Raw genomic sequence first — 24,062 nt, 5'->3', positions numbered from 1 at the left:
ATCAGGTTTTCTGCAAGTGAATACCACACTATACACACATCCATCCATCTCCTGCCCCATTCTTATGTGCCCACCACAGCTAGAATGTGGGCTGGAGTCTGGGCCAGGGAGTCCTCTAATGTGCGGAGCTACCTGGCTGTGGCAGCAGCAATCTGAAAACACTCTGCCAATCAGAGGGCCAAGTGGACAGCATGAATTATACTGGGCCACTGAAACTGTCCATGGCCAACACACCTACGGTCTGCAGAAACTTAGCCCCATTGAGTAGGCTGTCTTTGAAAAGCTGTCATTATGGAAAAAAATACGAGCGCACCAGCATCTAAAGTCACTCTGAACCTTCTCGTGCTGTCTTGAGCAGAAGCCAGCTTTGCTTTTGGTGCAGAGGTCACCAGGCTGATGTTTGCATTAGTGCATCCCCAGCTCTTGATGACCCCTTGGCACCCTGGAGCAACACAGTTGCAGGGATGTCAATATTGACCAGAAATCATGGAATATTTGCCTGCCCACAGGCTTTTGGGCAAACGATCGATCCTTTCTCTCTTTGAAGGCTGTCCGCAGCTGCTGCAAAAACAGTTTTAACTCCAATGAGGTTGTAGGAGCCAGCATGAGCTCCAGTGTTTTCCTCTACAAGGTCTTGTGCAGCAGAACTGTGGAGCAGCAATTTTGTCTCAATTTGCTTGGAAGCATCAGCTCCAGGACCTGTCTGTTAGGCAGCATCACCACACCAGGGAATTAATATGAGAGGTTTGAAGTCAGCTGACAAAACAGAGACACTCGAGCTCTGTACACGTGGCTGTGTGTGGGGTGGCTTCCTCTTGTGATGGCCTCAGCACCTTCCGAATGGCTTTGCTTCCTCTCTTGGTGATGCAGAAACAACTCTGAGGGTGCTGCAAGGTGGAGCAAAGGTTTCCATCTCTGCTTTTTAGAAAGAATGCCAGCTCAGGTGGAGGGCAGCCCACAAATATCTGCCGATGCCTCAAGTGGCCCAGAGAACCACTGCAAGATCCAACATCTGTTCCTCAACAATGAATAATGCCCTAGTTCCATGTATTCTGGCCGCCTGAAAGCTGAGGAGAAAAGAAAGAGCAAACAATGAGCATTTTGTGGCTGGTAGAAATGAAGGGCAACTTTTTAGAGTGTGATGGTGGTCCTTTGTTTATTCCCTGCCCTGCTGTATAGAGGAGCAAGACACTGGAAAATTTGGAGAAGACTTCCGTATGCTGGGCTGTTTCCTTCCTCTTCAGCCTCTCAAAGGTGTTTGGTGAAGAGCAGAACCACTGTCCTTCAGCCACACTGAGGGTTCTCATCGTTAGAATGAACCCTGAAAATATGTTTCAGGCTCTTGGTCCGATCTTTCCTCTTTGGCTGTGTTGAAGGCTTCTGCCTGCTAGAGCTGGATGGACAGTCGGGTCTGGGGCCCATCTGCCAGGTAATTCTGGGATGGTTTAGCTGCCTTTAAAAGATGGGAAGAGCAACAGCGTGCAGCAACTTAGGGGTTTCCAGGTCTACTGCAATCATCAAGTTGTGAGCAGGGGATGCAAAGGCTGTCTGCTTCATCATGAGCATTCGCTGAAGGCATTCAGACACAGTGCCCCAGATCCTCATCACATCGGGAAGGTGAGTGCCAGGCATGTCATCCCGATAGCTTGCAGCTCACAGCCATGCCATGGGCTCCTGCCTAGGCAGAGAAGCTGCGTGTAATCGGACTGACTGCTGCTGCCTTACCAGGATGCAGGAGAGGTGGTGGTGGAAATGGATGTGACAAGTGGTGAAGAGGTACAAGAGATGGTGGGGAGAAACCAGAGGCAGTGCCTTGGTTCCTGGATTTTATAAAAACATCAATCAGGTGCTCCAGGCAGGCAGCAGCAGCGTTAGGAACCCAACCCAGGCATCCTCCTGCCCAAGTGACACCTGAGCCCTATGGGACCTCCCTGTCCAGGGCAAGCTGCCCGCAACCGGGGCATGGTAGTGCACTGTCCGTACTGCTCAGGAGGGGCAGGAGGACTCCCCGGGCTGAGCCTCACCCCATGCACACAGCCTCATTGGCTGGAAAAAGAGATGAGGCTGCATGGGGCTCTCCAGTATGGGGAAAGATAACAGACAATGTGAGGAATAAATGAACAAACACAGGGAAGGGAAGGCTGATGCCAGCTGGGCTTTTATCAGGTGAGAGGCATGGGGTGGCACGGCCCAAGGAAGGAGGGGAGCGATTTCCTTCTCTGCCCTGGGAAATCCTCATTTCCTTGCCCTGTGAGTGTTGCCAAAGTCTCAGCAGGAGCTCTAGTGTGGATGTCTGCAGGCAGAGCCAGCGCTGGTGAGAAACCCAGAACAGGACATCGGAGAATTTGTGTGGGAGCTTTTGTCATGCGGAAATGTCTCTGCCCTCAGAAGGCTGGATTTGAGTGGGTTTGGGATGTTTTATTTTTGAAGATGTGATCAAAATCACGTGGAATGAAGCACAGGAATGGTAGGCATGGGCTGGGACTGCCAGCAGAGCCTCAGCACTGGGTTTGATCCTCCAGGAAGAAGGGGAACCAGGCTAAATCATCTCATTTGGGGCTGAAACAAGAGGCTCTGTTGGCTGTTCTGGGAAGGGAGATGCAGGCAGGGCCACCACCATGTGTGTCTGTATTGGAGTGCCAGGACCTGCAAGGGGAGGCCGCAGGAGAAGGCAGGTTCACACACCCCAGCCTTTGGGGTGAGAGCTGCTTCCACCCAAGGAAGCACAAGCATTTTCCATCTCCTTGTTTTAGTGGGTTTTGGCTGGATAAACCACCTGAATTGGCATTACCGGCCGCAGATGAGGCTCAACTTCTTAGTAAAACGAAGGAGGGAGCAAGGTGGGACTGAGGCAACTTTGGTAAAGGATGGAAGGACCCCATGGAGGTGGTTTCCTGCCCCAGCTCTGACCCACAGGAAGAGGAGGAGGTGCAGCGGGTGGTGGATGGGGCTGGCAGCTCCTCCCTAGCAGAGAGGTTCCAGCCCTCAGACTACTGTGGTGGCCTCCTCTGAATCCACTCTCTCAGGCCTGTGACTTGTGCTGCGGACCCCTGAGCTGGGCGCAAAGCTAGGGGGTGTGAGGAGAGTCAGGCAGCGGGGGAGCATTTCCTCCCTCCAGCTTCTGGCCATGCTGCTGGTGATGCAGCCCAGGAAATGCTTGATTGATGTCCCATTTGTCACGCACCAGTATCCCCCAGTCCTTCTCTGCACAGCTGCTCTCCATCCATCCATCCATCCATCCATCCATCCATCCCCCAGTCTGTGCTGATAATTGCCCTGACCCAGGGGCAGGACCTTGCCCTTGACCTGGTTGAACTTCTGGAGGTTTACAGAGACCCACACCTCCAGCCTGTCCAGATCCCTCTGGATGCCACCCCTTCCCTCCAGAATATCAACAGTACCACTCATCTTGACCGAAAACCAAAATCAGCATGTCTGGGGTGATGCAGAGACCAGAGAAACACAGCATGTCCTTAGCTCTCTGCTGAGGACATCTGGAGAATCGTTTTGGAATGCTTGAGCTGCTTTAGCAGAGAAAAATCATACAACTATAGAACAACGGAATGGTTTGGGTCAGAAGAGACCTTAAAGCCATGGGCAGGGACATCTCCCACTGGATCTGGTTGCTCAAAGCCCCATCCAACCTGGCCTTGAACCTCTCCAAGGATGGGGCAGCCACTACTTTCCTGGGCAATCTTGGCCAGGGTCTCCCCACCCCCACAGGAAAACATTTCTTCCTTAGATCTCATCTCAATCTCCCTTCTTTCAGCTCAAAACCGTTTCCCCTAATCTGTTCCTACCCTCTCTGATCAAGAACCCTTCCTTTACACCAGTGCCAGTTTGGGAGACGTATTGATGGGAAATAGTCTGTGCTTTGTGATGAAGAACACAAGTAATGAACAGAGCGACTGCTGAAACTTCTGCGCTAGCCTGACTGGCTCAACCTTACCTTGGGAAGGAGGCAGCTGGCACTCAGCCTAGCCTGGCCATGCCACTGCCAAGGGAGCAGCCAAAAGCAGAGCCCCTTTCTGGGCTCCTTTCCCTAAACCTATGGGGCAGAGTCCCACCTGTGAAAATGCAGAGGAAAGGGCAGAGTAGCCTGGAGGCCCCAGAGGGGCTTGGAGCAGACCACAAGAAAGGCATAGAAACCCAAGGAGGGTTGGGGAGGCAGCAAGCACATGAATTCAAGAGGATTCAGACATAAACGGAGAGGGGGAAGGGGATAGGGCATACAAGAAAGCTGGGGAGGGACTTTTCACAAAGGTGTGTAGTGATAGGATGAAGGGGAATGGCTTTAAATTGGAGAGGGGCAGACTTAGACCATCCATCCGTAGATCCTCCTTTCCATAAGGAGGAAATTCGTCACAATGAGGATGGTGAGGAACTGAAACAGGTTGCCCAAGGAAGCTGTGACTGCCTTATCCCTGGAAGTGTTCCAGGCCAGGTTGGATGGGGCTTGGAGCACCCTGATCCAGTGGGAGGTGTCCCTGCCCATGGCAGGGGGGTTAGAACTGGATGGACTTTAAGGTCCCTTCCAACTCAAACCATTCTATGATTCTATGATTCTATGATTCTATGATTCTATGATTCTATGATCCTGTGACAGGAGCATACATGGGGTGTCACGCAAGGGTGCAAGTGGTCGTGGAGAAGACCAGTGCCAAGCTGAAGGGGCTTCATGGGGAGCAGAGGTGCTTGAGCACAATGAAGGACCTGATGGGAGCAAAGTCCTGCAGAGAGGACCAGAGCTGACTGGGGTGAGTGGGTACACAGGAATGGGGGGACCTGGGCAGAGGAAGGCAGGTATGTAAGTGAGGGGTGAGTGCCAGCAGAGGGGAGCAGAGGAGCTGATGGTGTATAGGTTCCGAGGGACTGGACAGAGAAAGTGGAGAAGAAGGGGTGAGGGGGCATGGAGGGGGGACAGAGAGGGGGAAGGCTGTTTTTTCCAGCCATCCCACAGCCACAGGCTTCCTACCTGTGGGGCACCGGGGGTGCTCTGCACAGCAAACGCCCTGGGGGCTGTGGGTGGCCCCACAGTCACCACCCCAGGGCAGCAAGTGGGGCTGGGGCAGCAGCAGGTCCTGCTGCCCATCCAGGGACCATCGGATGCTAGTAGAACAACACCTAAGGGGAAGTCAGAAAACCGAACAAGCAAGAGAGTGGGCACAGAGGACAGGGCTAGGCCATGGCCCAGTTGCTGGTGAGTTTAAATGGGTGCCAAGAGTGCAGGTAGGGGCCAGGCAAGTGTGCTCAGAGTGGCTGAGGTATTGGAGCAGAGATGCCCGTGGGGCAGGGGATGTGGTGGTGGACTCAGGGATGCCTGGGCATGTGCTTCCCCCAGCACCCCATAGCCCAGCCTCACAGGGTGCTGGGGGACAGGTCCAGCCCTGTGCTATCTGCATGATGGGTGCTGCTGAGTGTCATGGTGGGAGACCCTGGGTCACCCCAACAAGCTGCCCTGGGCTGGGGCCAGAGCTGCACGAGTGCAGCTGCCCTCCCAGACTCCTGTTCTCCACTCCTGTGCACCCCCTTGCTCATTGCCACCCTCCAGCTAGGCACAGTAGGGCTGGAGGGGCCAGGACCTGTTGGGTCCTGGCAGGACTGTGGAGATGGGGGCGGTAGGGTGAGCCAGCAGGGACCCCACTGGGCTGGGTTGGATCAGTCCAGCACGGTGCAGAGGGTGCTGGGGAGCTGCAGGGGGGCAGAAAGGGTAGTAGGGTGCAGGAGCAATACAGTGGGGTGCAGGACAGGACAGCAGGGTGTAGGGAGGGAGAATGGGGTGCCAGTGGATGAGGACCACTGGAAGGCAGGTAGAGACACATCCTGGTACCACTCTTTCCACCCTTCCTTCCCCTTCACCCTGACAGCTCCTGGTGAAGCCAAGATGGGGGAATACTGAGCACACAAGTGCCTGGTGCCTGCCAGGTGCCCGTGGCGCCTCCCAGCAGGGCTCACCCCACTGCGGGGTTGTGAGGATGCCCAGGGACAGCATGTGGAGGGCAATTCCATCCCCTGGCTCAAGTTCCCGGCTCTAGCCCCAGTTCCCATCACAGCCCCAAACTCAGCAGCACTCGGGGCCAAGGCAGCACGAGAGGTGGACAAGCCAGGAGCTGGCAGGGGAAACTCATCCTCATGTCCCCTCCATCCCCAGAGCTGGGTCCCATGGAACTCTCCAGCCCCACACAGAGGTGGGTGCCCCTGTGGGTGCAGCACAACCCCCCGAACATCCATTTGGAGCCTTTGCCAGTGAAATAGGAGGCAAGAGCAAGAGGCTGGAGTGCCCACACCCACGAGGAAGCTACGCGGGGTTGCGAACAAGCTGGGTCAGCCATATTTATTGAGAATGGTTGTGGAGGGATAAAAATATTTCCACGAGCTCTATAAGAATTATAAACCTATACTCTACTTATCCGTTAATAAATGCCTCTACGACCGCCATGCGAAGGGAGGTACCTCTGTAAGAAAATAGCAAGATTTAAAAAAGGAAAGCTCTAACGCACCCTGCCCACAGGGGTCAAAGGACCCTTCGGGTGGCCCAGGCCAGACCCTGCCCCACACCAACGCTGCCCACCCTCCTCTGAGCCACATGGAGCCCTCACCAGCCGAGTTGCCTGGATGCAAACCCCTCTTCCAGGGATGAAGCCACCAGTGGCTCAGACAGCCCCACTGGGGAGGGAACACATCGCCCTGCCAACAAGCTCCTGCTGATCCCAGTGCTCTCAGTTCTGCCTCCACCCTGCAGCTGCATCTTTCTCCGTGCCCGAGGGGAGCAGGGAGCTGGCAGGGTCCATCTCCCCAGGGTGCCCTGTGGCCACTGGCCGGGAGGGGCAGGGCAGGACTTGCCTCAGGGACATGCAGTGGTGCTTTTGCCAGGAAGCAACATGGATAGGGACATCCTAGAGAGACACCGGGACGTGACATAATGCTCTGTGGGAAAGCAGCAGTCCTCTGAGGAAGGGGGAGGGGGGGCACAGCATAGTAACACAGGTGGGGACACTCTGCGGGGGGACAGGCTGTAGTGCTCTGCAGGGCAGCAACACCGATGGGGACCTCACAGAGCAGGATGGGGACACACAACGGTGCTTTGCTGGGAAGCAACATGGGTGGGGACATCCGTGAGGGACACACAGGGATGCTCTTCCAGGAAGCAACATGGGAATCTTGGGGACATACAGGGACACCATAGACAAACAAGTGGCACCAAGGGCCAAAACAGCAGTGAAGGCTGATGCTGATGCTGCACGTCAGAAAACACTGGTGGTCCGGGGACAGTCAGTGTTGCTTTACAGGGCCAGCATCAAGGGGTGACCAGGCTGGTGACCTAGCCTCTGATTTGGGGTTCAGGGGACTTGCTTTGGACACTGTTGTTCCCCAGTGCTCCAACCGCCCCGGGACCCAAGAGACTTCCAAGTGGACACACTCAGTGGGGACAGGGTCCCTGCTGAGGGCAGAGCTGGACACCATGGAGTTCAGACCCTCCTCAGAGCAGGGCTGGCACGGAGGCAGCCAAGAAGGGGCTGAGCTCCAGCTGCCATCACAGCCAGGCTGATGGCTGCCCCTCCACCCCCTGCAGTCACCAGGAGCCGCTGTCCCTCTGTGCCAGCCAAGACCAGAGGGGAGCAGATCTGTCCCCCTCAGCGGGGAGTCCAGCCCTCCTTTTCCTCTTCCCTTAAGCCAGGGCCAAGCTGAGCACAAAGGTGGCTTGAGGGGGTGCAGGGACAAGAGCCACACTGTGGGGAGCAGGCGGGCTGGGGTCCCTCCCCGAGCTGCAAGGGGCACAGGGAAAGTCAAAGCTCAGGGGACAAAGCTGTCCCCAGCCTGGAGGGTGGCAGGGCAGCAACCTGGGTGCTGAGGCTGGGTGCCCTGGTCCCTTGCTCTCCCTGGGTATTGGCCGATCGGATAAGGCGGAACCGCAGCAGCTTAAGGTGCAGGTGTGGTGTTGGTAACAGAGTCTGACGGCGAGGCTGGCGCAGGATGGAATATGGTGTAAACAGTTCTGGTCTAGGGCCGGGGAGCAGCGAGGAGGAGGAGGGGGCTAGTGCGAGTCCTTCATCTGCTTCTGGATCTTCTGGAGCATTTCCTGCATTCGTCGCAGCTAGAAAGGAGTAGAGCAGGGACCATGGAGGGCAGCAGGGGGCCTCGACCCCCCCCAGTCACACCAGCTCCCTTGCAGGTGTACTGGGGTCAAGCATCCCAAGCAGCTGGGGGGTGGGGGGGGAAGCTCTGCTGCCCCTCCAACACCTCCCCACCCTGGCTAGAGGAGAAGCCGCCACTGGGACACTGCAAGAAGGGTGGCCCCTGAGGGCTACATCATTGCCAGGGTTGGGAGGGTACATGGTGGGGCTCAGTTCTCCCCGCACTCACCTCCTCATCCTTCTCCCGGATGAGCTTCTCCGTTTCCGCATCTGACACCGAGGGGATGACAGGGATGGGGAAATCCGTCCCGCTCTCCCGTGTCAGCTTGCTGCAGGCAGAGAGAGGAGGTGAGGATGCTGCCACAGCCCTACCGCCCTCCACAGGGGTCGCTCCCCTGGGCACCCCAAACCCTGCAGGTACCCAGTACCCATCTGTACAGACCCTGAGCCCTCCTGCCAGCATCATCCTGGGCCTTTCTGCAAGAAGGGGGTTAGAAGTGGCTCCAGGCACCCCCCGAAGTCCTCAGCCACCCCATCCCAACCTGCCACACAATAGTTTGGGAGATCCAAGCAGATGCACCATCATAGCAAGGGATGCAGGGACCCCTCCAGGGCACAAAGCCCTGCATGGCTCTCTCTATGCACTCCCACTTTGGGAAGCATCCTGCTGGGTGCTTTGACCTGGGGTTGGGCTCTCCTCACCAGTATTTTCTCTGCTGCTCTAAAATATCTTAAACTCGGCATGTTTCTCTCTCCCCCACCCACAGCCCCCCTGCAGGACAGGCTTCCTGAGCACCCTGCTGTTCAGCCAGCCCCGGGGAATGCTCTGCACCCCTTTTTCCTGAGGAGCAGCTCCTGTCCAAAGCCCATCCATGCCAGAGGGACCCATGGGTGTCCCCCCCAGGGCCACCCCATTGTGTGGGACCACAGCCAGCTTCTCCCATGCCAACAGCAATGGGGAGGGACCAGGTCTCCTGGCCAGGGAGGCCACGTGTCTGGGACACACTCACTGCGGCTGGCAGAGGTCACGCATGTTGCCACGTGCCACTGCTGGCACAGCCCCACTGAAGGCCAAGGGGTGATGGACACAGCGGATGTCACACAGGCAGGCTGGGCCACTCCTGCCCTGCAGGGTCCTGGAGGGCATACCAGTGTGCCACAGCAAGGGATGGAGTTTGTCCACATCTTGAGCTGCTTTGGAAGTCATTGCCCATTGTCAAGACTACTTGCCATGGGGGGACCCAGTGGGGAGCGCATTGAGCTCCTTCCAACCCTGGCAGCAAGCAAGGCTTGAGCCAGGCATCGGCAACAGGCCAAGCAGTGTCACCAGCCTAGGCAAAGCTGCCTGCCCAGCAAAGGCCACAGGGCTTGCATATTGCTGCCTCCTGTGCCTCAAAATCATGCTCCCACACCCCATCCCCCCAGGGAGGGCAGCAGGATGGGGGTGCCTGCCCTGCAGCCCTTCCCTTGGGCAGCATTTGGCTGGGAACAGCCTGGTGCCACCAAACAGTGACACCCCCCCCCCCACTCCCACCTTGTCTGGGTGAGCCAGGGTGATGCTGCTGGTGCACAGCATACTCCCGGCACCACCGCTTGTGCCAGCACCCCAAGGGCACCTTGTGTGGACAACAGGCAGGTGGCCACAGGGTTTGCTCTCCATGAGACTGGCTGCCTGGCCTTTGTGTGGGCACAGAAGGACCAAGAAAGCATTGGGTACCAGCAAGAACTTTATCTTGAGGCCAGGCCGGGGAGAAGGGCAGTGGGAGCCCAGCACACCCCGGCCATGTCCTGGCTCAGTCGGCACAGCAGTCGGCACAGCACAACCTCAGCGTAGAAGGATGTTGCCTTCTCCGGCCACAAGTATGGAGAGACCAGCTTAGAGGCACCTCTCGTGGCCACCAGCCCCCAGGCACCGCTTCTTCAGCTCCCCATGACCCACAGTGCCTTGGCTCGCTCCCACGCCACGCCAGCCCTACAGCTGGAGGGTCCCACCAGGGACCCCGATTTGGGTCCCCCACAGCATCTTGGGATGAGTAAAGGTGATGGAAGGGCAGGGAATCTGGCTGCTACCAGCAGCAGAGCCCCTGCACCAGTAGCTTGCTTGGCCCCAGAGCCTGCAGGGATGCAGGGACTCCTCCCTGACAGAGCCCCCCCTGACAGACCCAGCCCAGGCAACACACTGGGACCCAGCCCAGGGGACACAGGGACCCCTCCCTGACAGAGTATCCCCAACAGACCCAGCCCAGGGGACAAAGGGACCCCTCCCTGCTGGAGCACCCCCTGTGACAGATGCAGCCCAGGGGACACAGGGACCCCCTTGCTTTTGGAACAGTCCCTCCAGCCAGGGGCCAGGGGGACAAAAGGTCCCCCCTCTCTGCTAGAGCATCCCCCTAAGTCCTTGGGAGGATGTGGGGTTCCCCTGACTGTCAGAACATCACCCCAACACTAGTCCCCACCCAATGGCATGGGAAGGGCCCCCCACTGCACTGCCAAGGCTTCCTTGCCCAGCCCACCACAATGCCTGGCACAGACACTCACACAACCCCAATCCCCTGAGCTCACCGCTCACAAAGTGCTGGAGTCGCCCTAAAGAAAGAAAATGCTCCCCCACCGCACCCTAAGGCTGTCACCCCACTCCCAGCCCCATACTTGCGGTTCCTCTCTTTCACCACCATGCGGGTCATGCTCTGGATGCATTGTGTGCGGTAGTTCTCATAGTGGGTTTCCCGGGTCACGTCCTTGAGGTCCTGCATGTGGGTCCTCACCAGCATCGTCCGCAGCTTCACGAAGTCACAGTGGGATGGGTTCTCTACTGCAGGGGAGCCTGGGGTCAGGGGGCCACCACAGCCCTCCGCATCCCCCAGGCTGAGCAATGTGGAGATGAGGCACGCGATGTCCCCATCCTCCAGGCTGGTAGGACGCCAGTGACACAGCCCAGCATTACCTTCCACAATGCCCCAGGGGTAGAGGCGCCCGCGGATGCGCCGGCCTTTGGCTTCCACGATCGTGTTGCTGCCGATGACAGCAAAGGGGATGCTCTCCTGCCAGACGACAGCAGGGGTTAGCAGGGCTCGGTCCTGACCACTGTGGCCCACGTCCCTCATGTACATCTCCTCCTCAGCCATATCCAGCACCCATTTACCAGGATACCTGGAAGCTTTGGCTTTGGAGAGCCCCAGGCAGGATGGCAGCGGCGATGGCATGGGTTTCTCCAGCCTAGCCCCATTCCATCAAGGGGGCACCTGTGAGGTCTTGGTGACACACCCAGGTAGTGTGATAGTAGTGACTGACCCCACCATGCTGGGGCTGCCAGAGGGCTTATGTGGCCCCAGATTGTCCCACGGATATCCCAGCAAGATATGTCCTCCTGGCCATGGGGCTCTGTCACCCCAGTGGTCAAGCTGAAGGAGCCAAACCCTTTGCATGGGGGTTGTGCTTGATGATCTTGAGAGGTACCTTCCAACCCAACCCATTCTATGATTCTATGACCCACCTTCAGTGCCTGGTCCTGCAGCTTGAACTCCTCATCCTCATCAGAATCACACTCAGGGAACTGGTAGATGCGGATGCCATACTGGTCGATCTCCTCACGGATCTGGAGGCAAATAGCCCTGCTGAGAGTAGGGCTCTGGCCCTTGGAGATGGGGTGGGAAAAGACATACAGTCCCAGTGTTCCCCCAAGGACCCACAAACCCTGTCCCTGGCAGGAAAGCCCAGACTAGATGTCACAGATAGCCCCCTGCACCCTTCCAGACTCTTGCTGAGCACCAGGGAGACACGTCCTTGATGGCCACGTGGGCAACACGATCCTTTACATGTCCTTTGCATGAAGGATGACCCACAGCAAATTACAGACAGGACCCCGGAGAGAGCTCCCAGACAAACAGGGACCCGATCCCCTGGGCACTCACACCCACTGGGATGGCTCCAGGCTGGGTAAACCTCCCTTTACCTTGTTCTTCATGCGCTCCACCTCAGCGGGTGTCAGGGTGTCAGCCTTGGCTAGCACAGGTACGATGTTCACCCGCTGGTGCAGGGCTCTCATGAACTCCACGTCCAGGGGCCGGAGTCTGTGGAGGGAGCCCGATGAGCACCGTCCCACCAAGCCCCTTCCCAGCCCCCCTTGCTCCTGACAGCACAGGCAGAGCCTGCCTGTACCCATGGCCGAAGGGTGAGATGAAGTAGATGCAGCAGTGGACTCGGTTGTCCTGGATGTTTTTCCGGTTGAGGCCACTTTCATCACGGAAATACTGCTCGAACTGCTGGTCAATGTAGTCTGCCACTGGCTTCCAGCTGTGGAGACAGGAGGTGGCCATCGGTGTCCCCCGCGGGACCCCTGGGCTTTTCTTGCATCCCCAGTCCAAGAGCTCCTATGGTTCAGCATCACAGGCTGAGGAGCAGCAGGCACTCCACCCTTGGAGTCACCAGCACCCCTGCTGGCACTTCCAAGCCCTGGGGAGACCCCACCCCCCAACAGGACGCACCACTCGGTGTTGTTGACAGCATCACCAAAGCCTGGCGTGTCTACGATGGTCAGGCGCAGCTTGACACCCTTCTCCTCAATATCCACCACGTGCTTGGTGATCTCCACTGTCTGCGTGATGCGCTCTGCAGTGGCAGGAGGCACAGAGACAAGGCAGGGGACACCCCAGGCAAGGGGTGACAGAGAGATATTGGCAGCCCCAAGTGTCACCCTCTCCCCAGGATGCTGGAGGAGCCGTGGTACATCATCAAGATGAGACACTCCACACCGCAGCCTCTCACATCTCAGCATGAATGTGCAGCCACCCCTTGGTGGCACATGCCACCAGCACCCCGTGGCAGCCTGGGTCCAGCAGCACAGGGGTTTGCTGAGACCAGGCATCACCGCAGGAGCATTTGCAGCTCCCTGTACTCCATGTATGACCCCACAGCTCAGGGACCGCGTGTGCCCCTTTTGTCCCCAACCCCTTCATCCCCCCAGGACACGATGCCTTTGTATCGTGTGCACGTTGCCACGCGCGGTTTGGCTTTTGCTCTGGGCAACGGAAACAAATCAAACAAAACGCCTCAAAACAAATCAACTGGCCTCGAAACCCTGGGGATTTGGGCAAGTTCAGGCAATTTGAATTAAAAAACTGGCCACAGATGACCTGGCACTGTGCCCTGGGGCCTGAGTGGCTCCAGCCTCCCGGGTTTGTTGCTGCTCTAGCCGATCCCCAACAAGCTGGGACTTATTTTCCAAGCAGGGACAAAGCCCCCACGGTGGCAGGGGGGTCCCCGTGCCAGACAGGGGGGGGGCCTGCTGCCTTGGAGTGGCCCCCAGTACCGGCAGGCAGCTGGCAACGTGCCCACAGCCTCAGAGAGCTGGAGGAGCCTAGGGGGCAGGGAGTGGGTCTGCAGCCCCCCAGGAGTGGCATAGGGCTCTGTCCCTCCCCAAGACACCAGGAACACCCCAGCACTGTGGCTGTGCCCCCCTCACCTTCAGCGTTCAGCAGCTTGCGGTCTCTGTACATGTCAGTCAGGAAGAGGCTGTTGACCAAGGTGGATTTGCCCAGCCCCGATTCACCTGGGACAGGGAGACCCGTGTCACCGGAAGCAGCTGGTGCCCTGCCCCTACTCCACGGCTTTTGGATCCAGAGTAGGGTCAGTGTGTGCCAGGCTCGCCCCTGCCCCATACCTGCCACCATGAGGGTGAAGTCGAAGCCCTTCTTCACTGACTTCCGATGGACCTGGTTGGGCAGCGTGGCGAAGCCCACGTACTCTTTGTCATCCTGTTATCAAAGGGTATGTGGGACAGGGAATGCCACCATCCCACCCCCTCTATCCTGGCAGGTCACCCCTTTCCCCCCCTCCCTTAGATGGGTTCCCCAGGGTTGGAGCACCACAGGATGTGGCCATGCCTACCCAAACCCTTTGGGTTCAGAGGCTGGGAACATCCTCCACCGTGGTTCCTGCAGCTCCTGCCCTATGTCCATCCCAGACCCCTGTGGATGCATCCTGTACCTCTGAGGAGTCATAGGGGTCCAGCTGCCCCCAGGGGCTCCGCGGGCGACTGGGGCTCGGGGGCAGGGGGGCGGCGATGTGCTGCTGAAAATCCAAGGGCCGAGACCGGGAGAAGGTCCTGGAGTCCCTCTCATCGTCAGGTTCATCAGGGGGGACCCTGCCCACGCTGCAGAGTGAGTGGACAGGCTCCTGCCGGCTCTCTGGGGTTTCCACCTTCCTGGGGCTGTCAGTGGTTGGGCAATCCTGCAAGAGCTGGGTGAGCTCAGCCTCCTCCGAGTCCTGCTTCAGGAAATGCTTTATCTGGGGACCAAGGGAGGAGGTGACAGCAACTGTGGTAGTGCCAGCCCAAGGTGGCATCACCCAACTTGGCATCACGAGCTCCCATGCCACAGCAGCCAGACATGCATCCCAAAAAGAGCAGGGACAGGAGATGGGTTACACAGCCACTGCAGGGGACCAGCCACCACCCTAGGGACACCATGGGGACACCATGGGGATGGCAGAAGGGATGGCTATGGTCCCGTGCACCCTGGGCGCTTACAGCTTGCAGTGTGGGGACAGCAGCCAGCTCCTGGCACTCCAGGGCACAGGGATGGGGACCATCCCCCTGGACAACCCATTGCTCCTTGGGGTCTTCTGGGGTAGCCAGGACCGCCACACATCCCATGGCCTGCTGGGAGGATGGGGAGGGGACATCATGGAGGGAGGAGAGACATCAAGAGGAGTTGAACAGCAGTGTTGGAGGAGTTGGCAGTGGGGCAGGACCCAGGGAGGAGGCAGATGGGGGGAGAGATCTCCCTGTGCCCCCGTGCCTGACCACTTGCCAGGTCTCAGCACAATCAGTGGCACGAGGGGCTCCATTCCTGCAGTTGCAGGGAATCACAGAACCATAGGATGGTTTGGGCTGGAAGGGACCTTAAAGCCCATCCAGTTCCAACGCCCCTGCAATGGGCAGGGACACCTCCCACTGGATCAGGGCCTCAAAGCCCCATCCAACCTGGCCTGGAACACCTCCAGGGATGGGTCAGCCACCACTGCTCTGGGCAACCTGGGCCAGGGCCTCATTACCTTCATCATGAAGAATTTCTTCCTAATATCTAATCTAAATCTTCCCCCTTCTAATTTAAAGCTGTTCCCCCTCAACCTATCACTCCAGGCCCTTCTAAAAAGTCCCTCCCCACCCTTCCTGGAGCCCCTTTCAGCACTGGAAGCTGCTCTAAGGTCTCCCCACAGCCTTCTCTTCTCCAGACTGAACAACTCAAGCTTCAAGCCCCATCCAACCTGTCCTTGAACCCCTCCAGGGATGGGGCAGCCACCACTGCTCTGGGCAACCTGGGCCAGGGCCTCCCCACCCTCACAGCAAAACATTTCTCCCCAAGATCTCATCTCAGTCTCCAGCCAGGGCAAAGGACCGACTCCCACATGCAGAGGGTCAGGGCCACAGAATCTGCCAGGCAAAAGGGCTACAACCCCCGTGGCAACGCTCTGGCAGCATCCTCGTCCACACCAGGACCCCAGCAGCCCCCCACCCTAGCTCTGCTCTGGCTCTGCGGGTGCAGAGTGGCCCCCAACCGGGGCTGGGATGTGGGGACAGGGACAGGTCCACATTCTGTTTACAAGCACTGGTGGGAGGAGACGCATTCTCAAGGACATCAGGCAGCAACTCCCACCTGCGCGAGGCACTAGGGTCCCCAGTGCCTCAAAACAGCAACTGCCATGGGCAGGAAGAACCTCAAGTGGGGGGCACCCAGGGTGCAGGGGAGCCCTCGATCCTGCAGGTCACACCTGGAGGGGGGCAATGCCTCCCCCTGGATCAGGGCCTAGAGGTCAGAGCTCTCCATCGGGACACGTGTCCTCCCCATCCCATGTCCCTGCTCCATCGGCAGGGAGGGCAGCTGTGCCGGAGGCAAGATGAGATACACAGAATTAGTGGGCTGGAAACAAGGTCACAGCGCTGTTGGGGCTGTGCGCTTACACGCCTGCTCCCCGCTGCCCAGGGCCCCCAGTGCCACCGGCATGGGGGCCACGGAGCCCAGCTTGGGGGGCAGCAGGTGCCCCCATGGTGGGGTCTGTGGGGCCCCCACACCCCTTCTCCAGCAGCTCAGTAGCACTCAGCAAGTCCGTGTGACTGCAAACTCCTCTTCCTCACCGACCTCAACCTGGGGGGGCTCAGCACCAGCCCCCACCGTGGCACAGCCCATCCGGGGGCCACACAGGGCTGGGAGATGATGCCAGAACCTCCATGTCTCCTGTCTCTGCTGCCACTCCATCCTCAGGGACATCGATGGCCTCAGCAATGCTGTGGCACGGGTGGGTTTTCCACCACAACCTCAAGGGTTCCTGTGGCAAGCACAGCCCCAGCAAGGCTGTCCCAGGGATGGAGTGTTGGCTTTGGCATCTCCCTACAGCACTGGGGCCTCCGGGACCCCCCCCTCATCCCCATCTGCCCCTCTCTGGCCCATCGGGGAAGGATGCAGCATCCATACCTCTTGCCCAGGCTGCAGCTCGGGGCAGGATGCCATGGCAGAACCAGTGTCGCCCGTGGCTGGAAAAGGATGCGAGTGAGCGGCACCAGCTGCGTGAAGGGATGGGGAGTGGCATTAGCATAAACTCCACCCTGGGCAGGCCCTGTGGTCCAGCACCCACAGCACCCAGGCACAGCTCCTGCCGGTGAAGGGGGCAGGAACAGTGAGGGCGGCACAGAGCGGAACAGGGAGCCCTGAGCAGAGCCAAAACCAGCTCCTGTCCACTCAGCAAGATGCCAAAATGCTGTTGGCCAAGAAGGTGGCAAGGCAGGTCCCAGCGAGCTTCATCACCATCACCACCACGGCCACCCCCACCTTGGACTAAGCGCACAGCTCGGCTCCAGCCCAGGAGGACATTCAGCCCTGGCAAACCCTTCTATCCCAGGACAAAGGCCTGCTCTGTCCCAGCGCACGCTAGGTCCTCTCCCACTCACTACCCAAAGGATCCTCCAGCCACCCCGGCATTGCCCCTCAGCCTCTTCAAGGGGAGAAATTCAGTTTCCCATGAAAGGCTCTTTGAAAACTCAATACTTTTGCACCAACAATTAAAGATTCCCAACACAGCTTCAAAGTCACTTCTCTGGCTGGGTCTGATGTGTTCTGCTAGGAAGGACCCAGCTCTGGGCTGGGAGAACCAAGGAAGATGCCCACAACAGAGATCTCTGGCAGGAGCTGCAGCTTCCCTGGCTCATCCCTGCAGAGGCAAAGGGTTAACAGTGCCTCAGGAGGAGCCTCAGGAGGGCACCTGAGCTGTCAAAGTGCAGGGCGGCCCAAACCATGATTCACCTTGAATGCACGTCAAAATGCACCAGAGCAGCTCAGCCACAGAGCCAAGATCCAGTGGAAGGGCTGTCTCCCCCAGGTAAGCCCTAAAAAGCCCTCAAGCACCGGCTGGTGCCAGGACAGGTCCCAGGAACCACAAGCCTGCCAGACACGGAGGGGCTTGGATACTTCTGTGCGGGTCCACAGCAACCCTGGTCCCAACCACGCTCCTAACCCAGTGCTGGATCTGCCCACTCCCAGCTTCAGCACTGGTGGCAGAGCCCCTGGCATCCTCCTCAGCCATCGCCGCTCAGGGCCCAGGGAGCAATGCCACTACCCTTGGCTGAGCTGCACCTCTCTAAAGGAGCTCCCCAATGACTTTGAGCCCCTTTCCCCACTACAATCCCAGGCTGCAGCACCCACCAGCCTGGCCAAGGTCTGCACTCCACCAGCAGTGCCCCCTCACGCCCCAAATCCCCATCATCTGGTGCAGGCATTGCTCCCTACAACACACATCACTTCCCTACCCCACAATTCTGTCAGGAACAAGGATTTATGGCACCGAGAGCCCCGGGCAGCATGGGTGCCCCCATAAGCAGATTACACGCCCAGCTGCATGTGAGCCAGCACTCAGCACCAGGACTGCCATCAGCCTGGCAGCTCCAGTGAGGTGACATGCATGCTGCCTCCTCCCTGCCTGTCACCCTGCATCGCTCCTTCCCCGCACGGTGACAGCCCAGGGACTGGGGCAGTGCAGGGCACAGGGGCAATGAGCAAAGGCTGAGCTGGGAAAACCCCTGCCTGCCCTGTAGCACCTTTCTGCCTGGCACCACTTTTCCATGGGATGTGTTTTCCCAGACCAGTTCTGCAAGGAAAATGAAGGGAGCATTCCAGTGAGTTCCTGTCCTTAGCCAGGTTGGCCAAGGCATCTCCAGTCCACCCAAAGGTGACATCCAGATGAGTGACACATGACACAGCACGCACTGCTGCACAATAACTGGGCATCCCAGATACAAAACTCAGGCAGGACAAGACACAGGCAGGGACTCCACAGGGGACAAGGGTACAGTGGCCCCCACCAAAGTGCCGCTCTGCTGGGACCAGTCGGACTCTTTCCAGTACAGCCGGCACTTGTGCTGCTCCAAGCTGGCTCCAGATGCGTGCCACTTTCCCATTGCCTGCTGCAATCTGGTTCTTATCCTCAGCTGCCTCCTCACACCTCACCAGCACCATCCCAGTTGGAAAACTGAGCTGAATCATAGAATGGTTTGTATGAGAAGGGACCTCAAAGCTCATCCAGTTCAAAACCCCTGCCATGGGCAGGGACAACTCCCACCGGAAGAGGTTGCTCAAAGCCCCATCCAGTCTGGCCTTCAACACCTCCAGGGATGGGGCAGCCACCACTGCTCTGGATGGCCAGGGTCTCCCCACCTTCACAACAAACATTTCTTCTTAAGTTCTCATCTCAATCTCCCCTCTTGCAGTTCAAAACTGTTCCCCCTCATCCTCTCCCTGCACTCCCCGATCCAGAGCCCCTCCCCAGCTCTCCTGGAGCCTCTTTCAGCACTGGAAGCCGCTCTAAGGTGTCCCCGCAGCCTTCTCTTCTCCAGACTGAACAACCCCAACTCTCTCAGCCTGTCCTCGTATGGGAGGCGCTCCAGCCCTCGCATTGTCTCCATGGCCTCCTCTGGACTCACTATAACAGATCCATGTTCTACAAACAGCTTTAAAAGGAGCAGGTGTGGGGCATCCTATGGCAGTGGCACAGGTCCCTGCTCCGGACACGGTGTCAGCACCAAGTGGGCAAGCATGCAGTACAAGACCCTTCCTGACACATTCCCCGGCACAAGCTGCAGGGGATCCTCCAGCTTTCAGGACCTGCAAGTGCTGGTGCAGGGACTCCGGGATGTGAACACACATGGTGGCTTCCTGCAAGCTGGGAAGTGACAAAGTGACAGCAGGGCCTGTCCAGGCTGCAAACAAGGTGGCATCTCAGCAGGTGGGGATCAGTGAGAAGATTCAGCCCACTATGAAGCAGAAGCAGAGATTGAGGGGGACCACTGCTCATCCTGCTTCTCAGGGCGAACCATGGACCACTGTGGAGACAGAGGGATGGGGTACTGGTGTTGGAGGGCATTGGCTCCACCTCTGCTGGTCCTTCTGGATGCATCCACGTGCACCTCCAGCCCCGGCTCACCCCACGTCCACAGCCAAGGGAGCTCCCCTCCCTTCTGGTTCCCAGCTACTCCTGTCATCACCCCCCACTCCCCCCTCGCCCCCCACAGATGCTTCCAAGCCTGGATCTGTCCATCCCCAAAGGCATGGTTTTGAGCTTTTGGAGAAGGCGCTCGCTGGAGCCGGTTGAGACACACTTCACCAGCCACCCTCCTGCCTGGTTTCCCTGTTCCGGAGGAATGTGCCGGTTCTGTTCACACGGTGGCGGCCAGGGAGGGACAGCCACGACGGTCCCCAAGGACAGGCATCCCAGCGGCCGCAGCCCCTGTGCCACATAGCCCCATGTCCCCGTCCCCACCGCGGGCACGGCGAGCGCCCCGGGGTCCCCTCGGGGATGCGACCGGGATCCGGGGGACCTGCCTCCCCCGAGGAGGGATGAGGGAGGACGAGCGCTGCAGGACGGGCCGCTGCGGAGCCGGGGAGGCCCTCTGCCAGCTCCGAACCTCGCAGGTGACTGCAGAGCCGGCTCCCAGGCTCAGCCCCGCACCGGGCGTGCGCAGCTGCTCCGGAGCGCCCGCACCCCGGCACCGAGGGCACCGCGTCCCGAGCACCGGCCGGCCGAGCGGTGCCCCGGGAGCAGCAGCTACACGATAAAACCTACAACTCCACCCACGCCAGGGTCCCGCGGGGCGCGAAGACGCGCAGGTGCCCTTGCGGGAAGCGCCCGCCCCGATGTCACGGTGAGGGGCGGCGGACGGGCGGGAGGGACCGGCATCCTCATATCCCCCCCCACCCGGGACTGGAACCGGGATGCCCCCGCATCCCCGGGGCCGGAACCGGCGCCCCCCTCCCCTTCTACCCCGGGGAGGCAACCGGGATCCCCCACATCTCCCCGGGGCTGCGACCGGGACCGCTGCCCGCCTTCCGCCGCTCCGCCCCCGCCGCGCCGTCTCCTTCCCGCAGGACACGGAGGCCCCGGGAGCGACTGCAGCCCCCGGTGCCGCCGCCCCGCCCCGCCCCCCCCCTTCCCGGCCCTACCATGTCTGAGGGGCGCCGGCCGGGAACGGCGCCTGCGAGCGGCACGGCCGGGCCCGCGGGAGGCAGAAATAGCGGCGGGGGCGGGGCGGGGCGGGGCGGGGCGGGGCGGGGGCGGCACCGGCTCCGGCATCACCGTCAGGGACCGGCACCGGCACCGGCACCGGCATCACCGCCAGGGACCAGCATCACCACCAGGCATCAGCATCACCACTCACACCGGCACCAGAATCACCACCAGGCATCAGCATCACCACTCGCACCAGTACTGGCATCACCGCCAGGGACCGGCACCAGCACCGGCTCCCGGCACCAGCATCACCACCAGGCATCAGCATCACCTCTCACTCCAGTACCAGCATCACCGCCAGGCATCAGCATCACCACTCACACCGGTACCGGCATCACCACCAGGCATCAGCATCACCACTCACACCGGTACTGGCATCACTGCCAGGCATCAGCATTCACCACTGAGACCGGTACCAGTATAACTGCCAGGCATCAGCATCACCACTCGTACCAGTACCAGCATCACCGCCAGGGACCGGCACCAGCACTGGCACCGGCATCACCACCAGGGACCAGCATCACCGCCAGGCATCAGCATCACCACTCACACCAGCACCAGCATCACCTCCAGTCACCGGCATCAGCACCAGGTATTGGGCACGGGCATCACCACCCAGCACCAGGCACCAGCACCGCGCACTGGGACCAGACTCTGGCACTGGAGTCAGCACTGGGCACCAGCACCAGCAGCCACCACTGGCCCTGGGGTACTGGTATCATCACCGTCACTGGGTACCAGCCATGGCACCCCACGCTGCGCACCAGGCACCAGCGTCATGCATCGTCTTGTGGGCACTGGGACTGCCCACAGGATGCAGGGTAGCAGGATAAGGCAGCAGCACCAGGCACGGGGCACCAGCCTCCACCTGTGCCCCCAGTACAGGGTGCTAGGGACCGGGAATGGGGGCACCTGCTGTGCGGTCCGGTGCAGGTAGCGGGTACACAGCCCCAGGATTGGGTGCTGGTACAGCCGAGAGGGACCAACTCCAGCACCAGAGCCACCTCCTGGCAGTGGTCATTGCTAACAGGTGTTGCTTGGCAGTACTGGGCACTGGGCAGGAGGCACTGGACACCAGTTACTGCACACCAGCCACTGCCTACTGGGAGCTCTGGGCACCAGTTACCAATTAGTGAGCTCTGGGTACTGGGAATCACATACCAGGCAAATATGCTGGTACCACATACCAAACACTGGGCGCCGTGTGCCATGAACCAGGGACAGAACCAGGTTTAGGGCACCAGATCTCAGTCTTTTCCAGTGCTTTCTCTGCAAAATCCCAAATTGCTTCTGCTCAACGAGCCTTTCCCAGCACTGGTATCATCTGGGCAACCCTGCTTGCAGCCCTGTGAGCCGTGTCCCCAGCCCTGGCCTCATCCTGTGCCAGGAGTTGTAGCTGCTTCCTGGGACCTGCACGCCCCAGACCCACACTTCCAGAGGCAGCAGGCACTAATGGCACGGGGCCGTATCCTGTCCCCTCCTGTCCCTGCTGAGAGCAGGGGAAGGCGCTGGCATGGCTGGCCAGGGCAGCACGCAGGGCTTGTGTTCCCACTGATGAAAGAAGTCAGGGGGGTCCTGGCCAGCCACAGCCATTCCCGGTGGTGAGTGGTTGGCAGAGGCTCAGCCACCCACTGATTTCAGCCTCCGGTTCAGCCAGGGCTGCTCTTGTCCCCCCCAAACACACTCTGCTGCCAGAGGACTCAATGCCATGTGCACTCCCAGAGCACCCGCTCACAGGCAGCTCCCTGTGCCTCAGTTTCCCTACTCACAAGACAAAGCCAGTAGTAATGTTGTAGCAGGAAAAAACAGATCCAGACCCACACAGCACAGACTCTCCCGCAGTGGCTGGGTGACTCCACAGGGACCATCTCAGCCTTGTGCCCAACCTTGCCACTGCCAAGGGCCTTGTGCAAGCACCCAGGATTGCTCCACATTCATAGAATCATGGAATGGTTTGGGCTGCAAGGGACCTTAAAGCCCATCCAGTTCCAATGCCCCTGCAATGGGCAGGGACACCTCCCACTGGATCAGGGCCTCAAAGCCCCATCTAACCTGGCCTGGAACACCTCCAGGGATGGGTCAGCCACCACTGCTCTGGGCAACCTGGGCCAGGGCCTCATTACCTTCATCGTGAAGAATTTCTTCCTAATATCTAATCTAAATCTTCCCCCTTCTAATTTAAAGCTGTTCCCCCTCAACCTATCACTCCAGGCCCTTCTAAAAAGTCCCTCCCCACCCTTCCTGGAGCCCCTTTCAGCACTGGAAGCTGCTCTAAGGTCTCCCCACAGCCTTCTCTTCTCCAGACTGAACAACTCCAACTCTCTCAGCCTGTCCTCAAATGGGAGGTGCTCCAGCCCTCGGATCATCTCCGTGGCCTCCTCTAGACCTGTTCCAACAGACCCCTGTCCTTCTTACGTTTTAGATTCCAAAACTGGACACAGGGCTCCAGGTGAGGTCTCTCCAGAGCAGAGCAGAGGGGCAGAATCCCCTCCTTCATCCTGCTGGCCACACTTTTTGTGATGCAGCCGGGGACATGGTTGGTTTCTGGGTTGTGAGTGTGTGTTGCTGCTTGTATAAATAACCACCCTGCATAACTGGTGTGGGGAGAGCCCCGATGCCCTCCAGGTCCCATCTGTCTGGGGTGGCCAGGAGTGAGCCTGGCAGCCTGACCTCCCCTGCCGCAGGGGAGCAGGCAGGGGCAGGTAGGTGCTGGTGGCCATTCGCATCCCTAATCCCCACAGCAAGCGCTTTCCTCCGAGATTAGTGGGGATTACAGTCTCAGGGGCTCCAGGAGCTCAGCCCCGTCTCCCCCTGCCCTTCAAGGAGCAGCGCTGAGCCCCGCAGCGGGCAGGAGGGCAGGCCAGGTGCTGCTGGGATGACCTGGGCATTCTCAGCCGTGCATCCGGACACAGCGTGGAGCTGCTGCTGGCTTGCCATGGCCTCACTCCAGTAGCCCAGCGCCCATCGAGGCCAGTGAGCTGCAGCCTGGGCTTTAAGTAGAGCATTAAAAGCTGAAGGGATCAGCTGCAGAGTGGGAGGGGTGATGCACAGGCTGTATTTTTCTTGCCCGAGGTGACATGAAGGGAGCGACAGTGACACCAAGGAAGGGCGGCGCTGAGGCATTCTGGTCCCCTCGGCCCTGGCTGGCAGCAGCGTTACTGGGTCCCAGCCTGGTAGGGCCAGGAAGCCACCAGTAGCCACTGCCCGGGACCAGAGCTCTGTAATTACCATGGGAGGCTGAGTTATTTTGGGAAGCTGCTACAACACTGCCAAATCTTTTATTCCTACAAACCAAAACAAGACAGAAAGAACCCAGCCCAGGATGCTGCATCAGGCGGGCGTGGGGAGATTAACCTCTTGCCTCCTCACTGCCTG

General features: G+C 59.3%; 1 protein-coding gene across 6 annotated transcripts; it reads right to left on the bottom strand.

Moving 5' to 3' along the window:
- Nucleotides 1-6,270: 6,270 nt before the first annotated feature.
- On the bottom strand, nucleotides 6,271-20,709 carry SEPTIN4 (septin 4). Of its 6 annotated transcripts, XM_054085157.1 has the most exons (14): nucleotides 20,621-20,693; nucleotides 16,607-16,695; nucleotides 14,662-14,793; nucleotides 14,121-14,420; nucleotides 13,795-13,888; nucleotides 13,597-13,683; nucleotides 12,620-12,743; nucleotides 12,294-12,428; nucleotides 12,088-12,205; nucleotides 11,629-11,730; nucleotides 11,080-11,176; nucleotides 10,785-10,947; nucleotides 8,365-8,464; nucleotides 6,271-8,095 (listed from the first exon to the last, which is right to left on the bottom strand). In XM_054085157.1, exons 2-14 carry the CDS (start codon nucleotides 16,640-16,642, stop codon nucleotides 8,036-8,038), a joined length of 1,548 nt encoding a protein of 515 aa, XP_053941132.1. In that variant the 5' UTR covers nucleotides 16,643-16,695; nucleotides 20,621-20,693; the 3' UTR covers nucleotides 6,271-8,035. The 6 variants fall into 6 exon arrangements, with proteins under 6 accessions (XP_053941132.1, XP_053941134.1, XP_053941136.1 ...); XM_054085159.1 differs by lacking the exon at nucleotides 16,607-16,695 and having other exon boundaries at nucleotides 6,273-8,095; nucleotides 20,621-20,691; XM_054085161.1 differs by lacking the exon at nucleotides 14,662-14,793 and having other exon boundaries at nucleotides 6,274-8,095.
- Nucleotides 20,710-24,062: the final 3,353 nt, after the last annotated feature.

The sequence above is a fragment of the Cuculus canorus genome, chromosome 20, assembly GCF_017976375.1.
Source record: "Cuculus canorus isolate bCucCan1 chromosome 20, bCucCan1.pri, whole genome shotgun sequence".
Classification (NCBI taxonomy): Eukaryota; Metazoa; Chordata; class Aves; order Cuculiformes; family Cuculidae; genus Cuculus; species Cuculus canorus.
Note: the sequence above shows the minus strand (reverse complement) of the source record. Positions and strands in the feature narration are given on the sequence as shown.

What these genes read in the sequence shown, in the direction of transcription:
- SEPTIN4 (XM_054085157.1), bottom strand. Translation starts at nt 16,642, where the DNA reads ATGGCATCCTGCCCCGAGCTGCAGCCTGGGCAAGAG. An exon ending in ACCCCTATGACTCCTCAGAG is followed by an intron (nt 13,889 to 14,120) that starts GTACAGGATGCA and finishes CTTTGATAACAG; the next exon opens with GATGACAAAGAGTACGTGGG. An exon ending in GCTGTCAACAACACCGAGTG is followed by an intron (nt 12,429 to 12,619) that starts GTGCGTCCTGTT and finishes CTGTCTCCACAG; the next exon opens with CTGGAAGCCAGTGGCAGACT.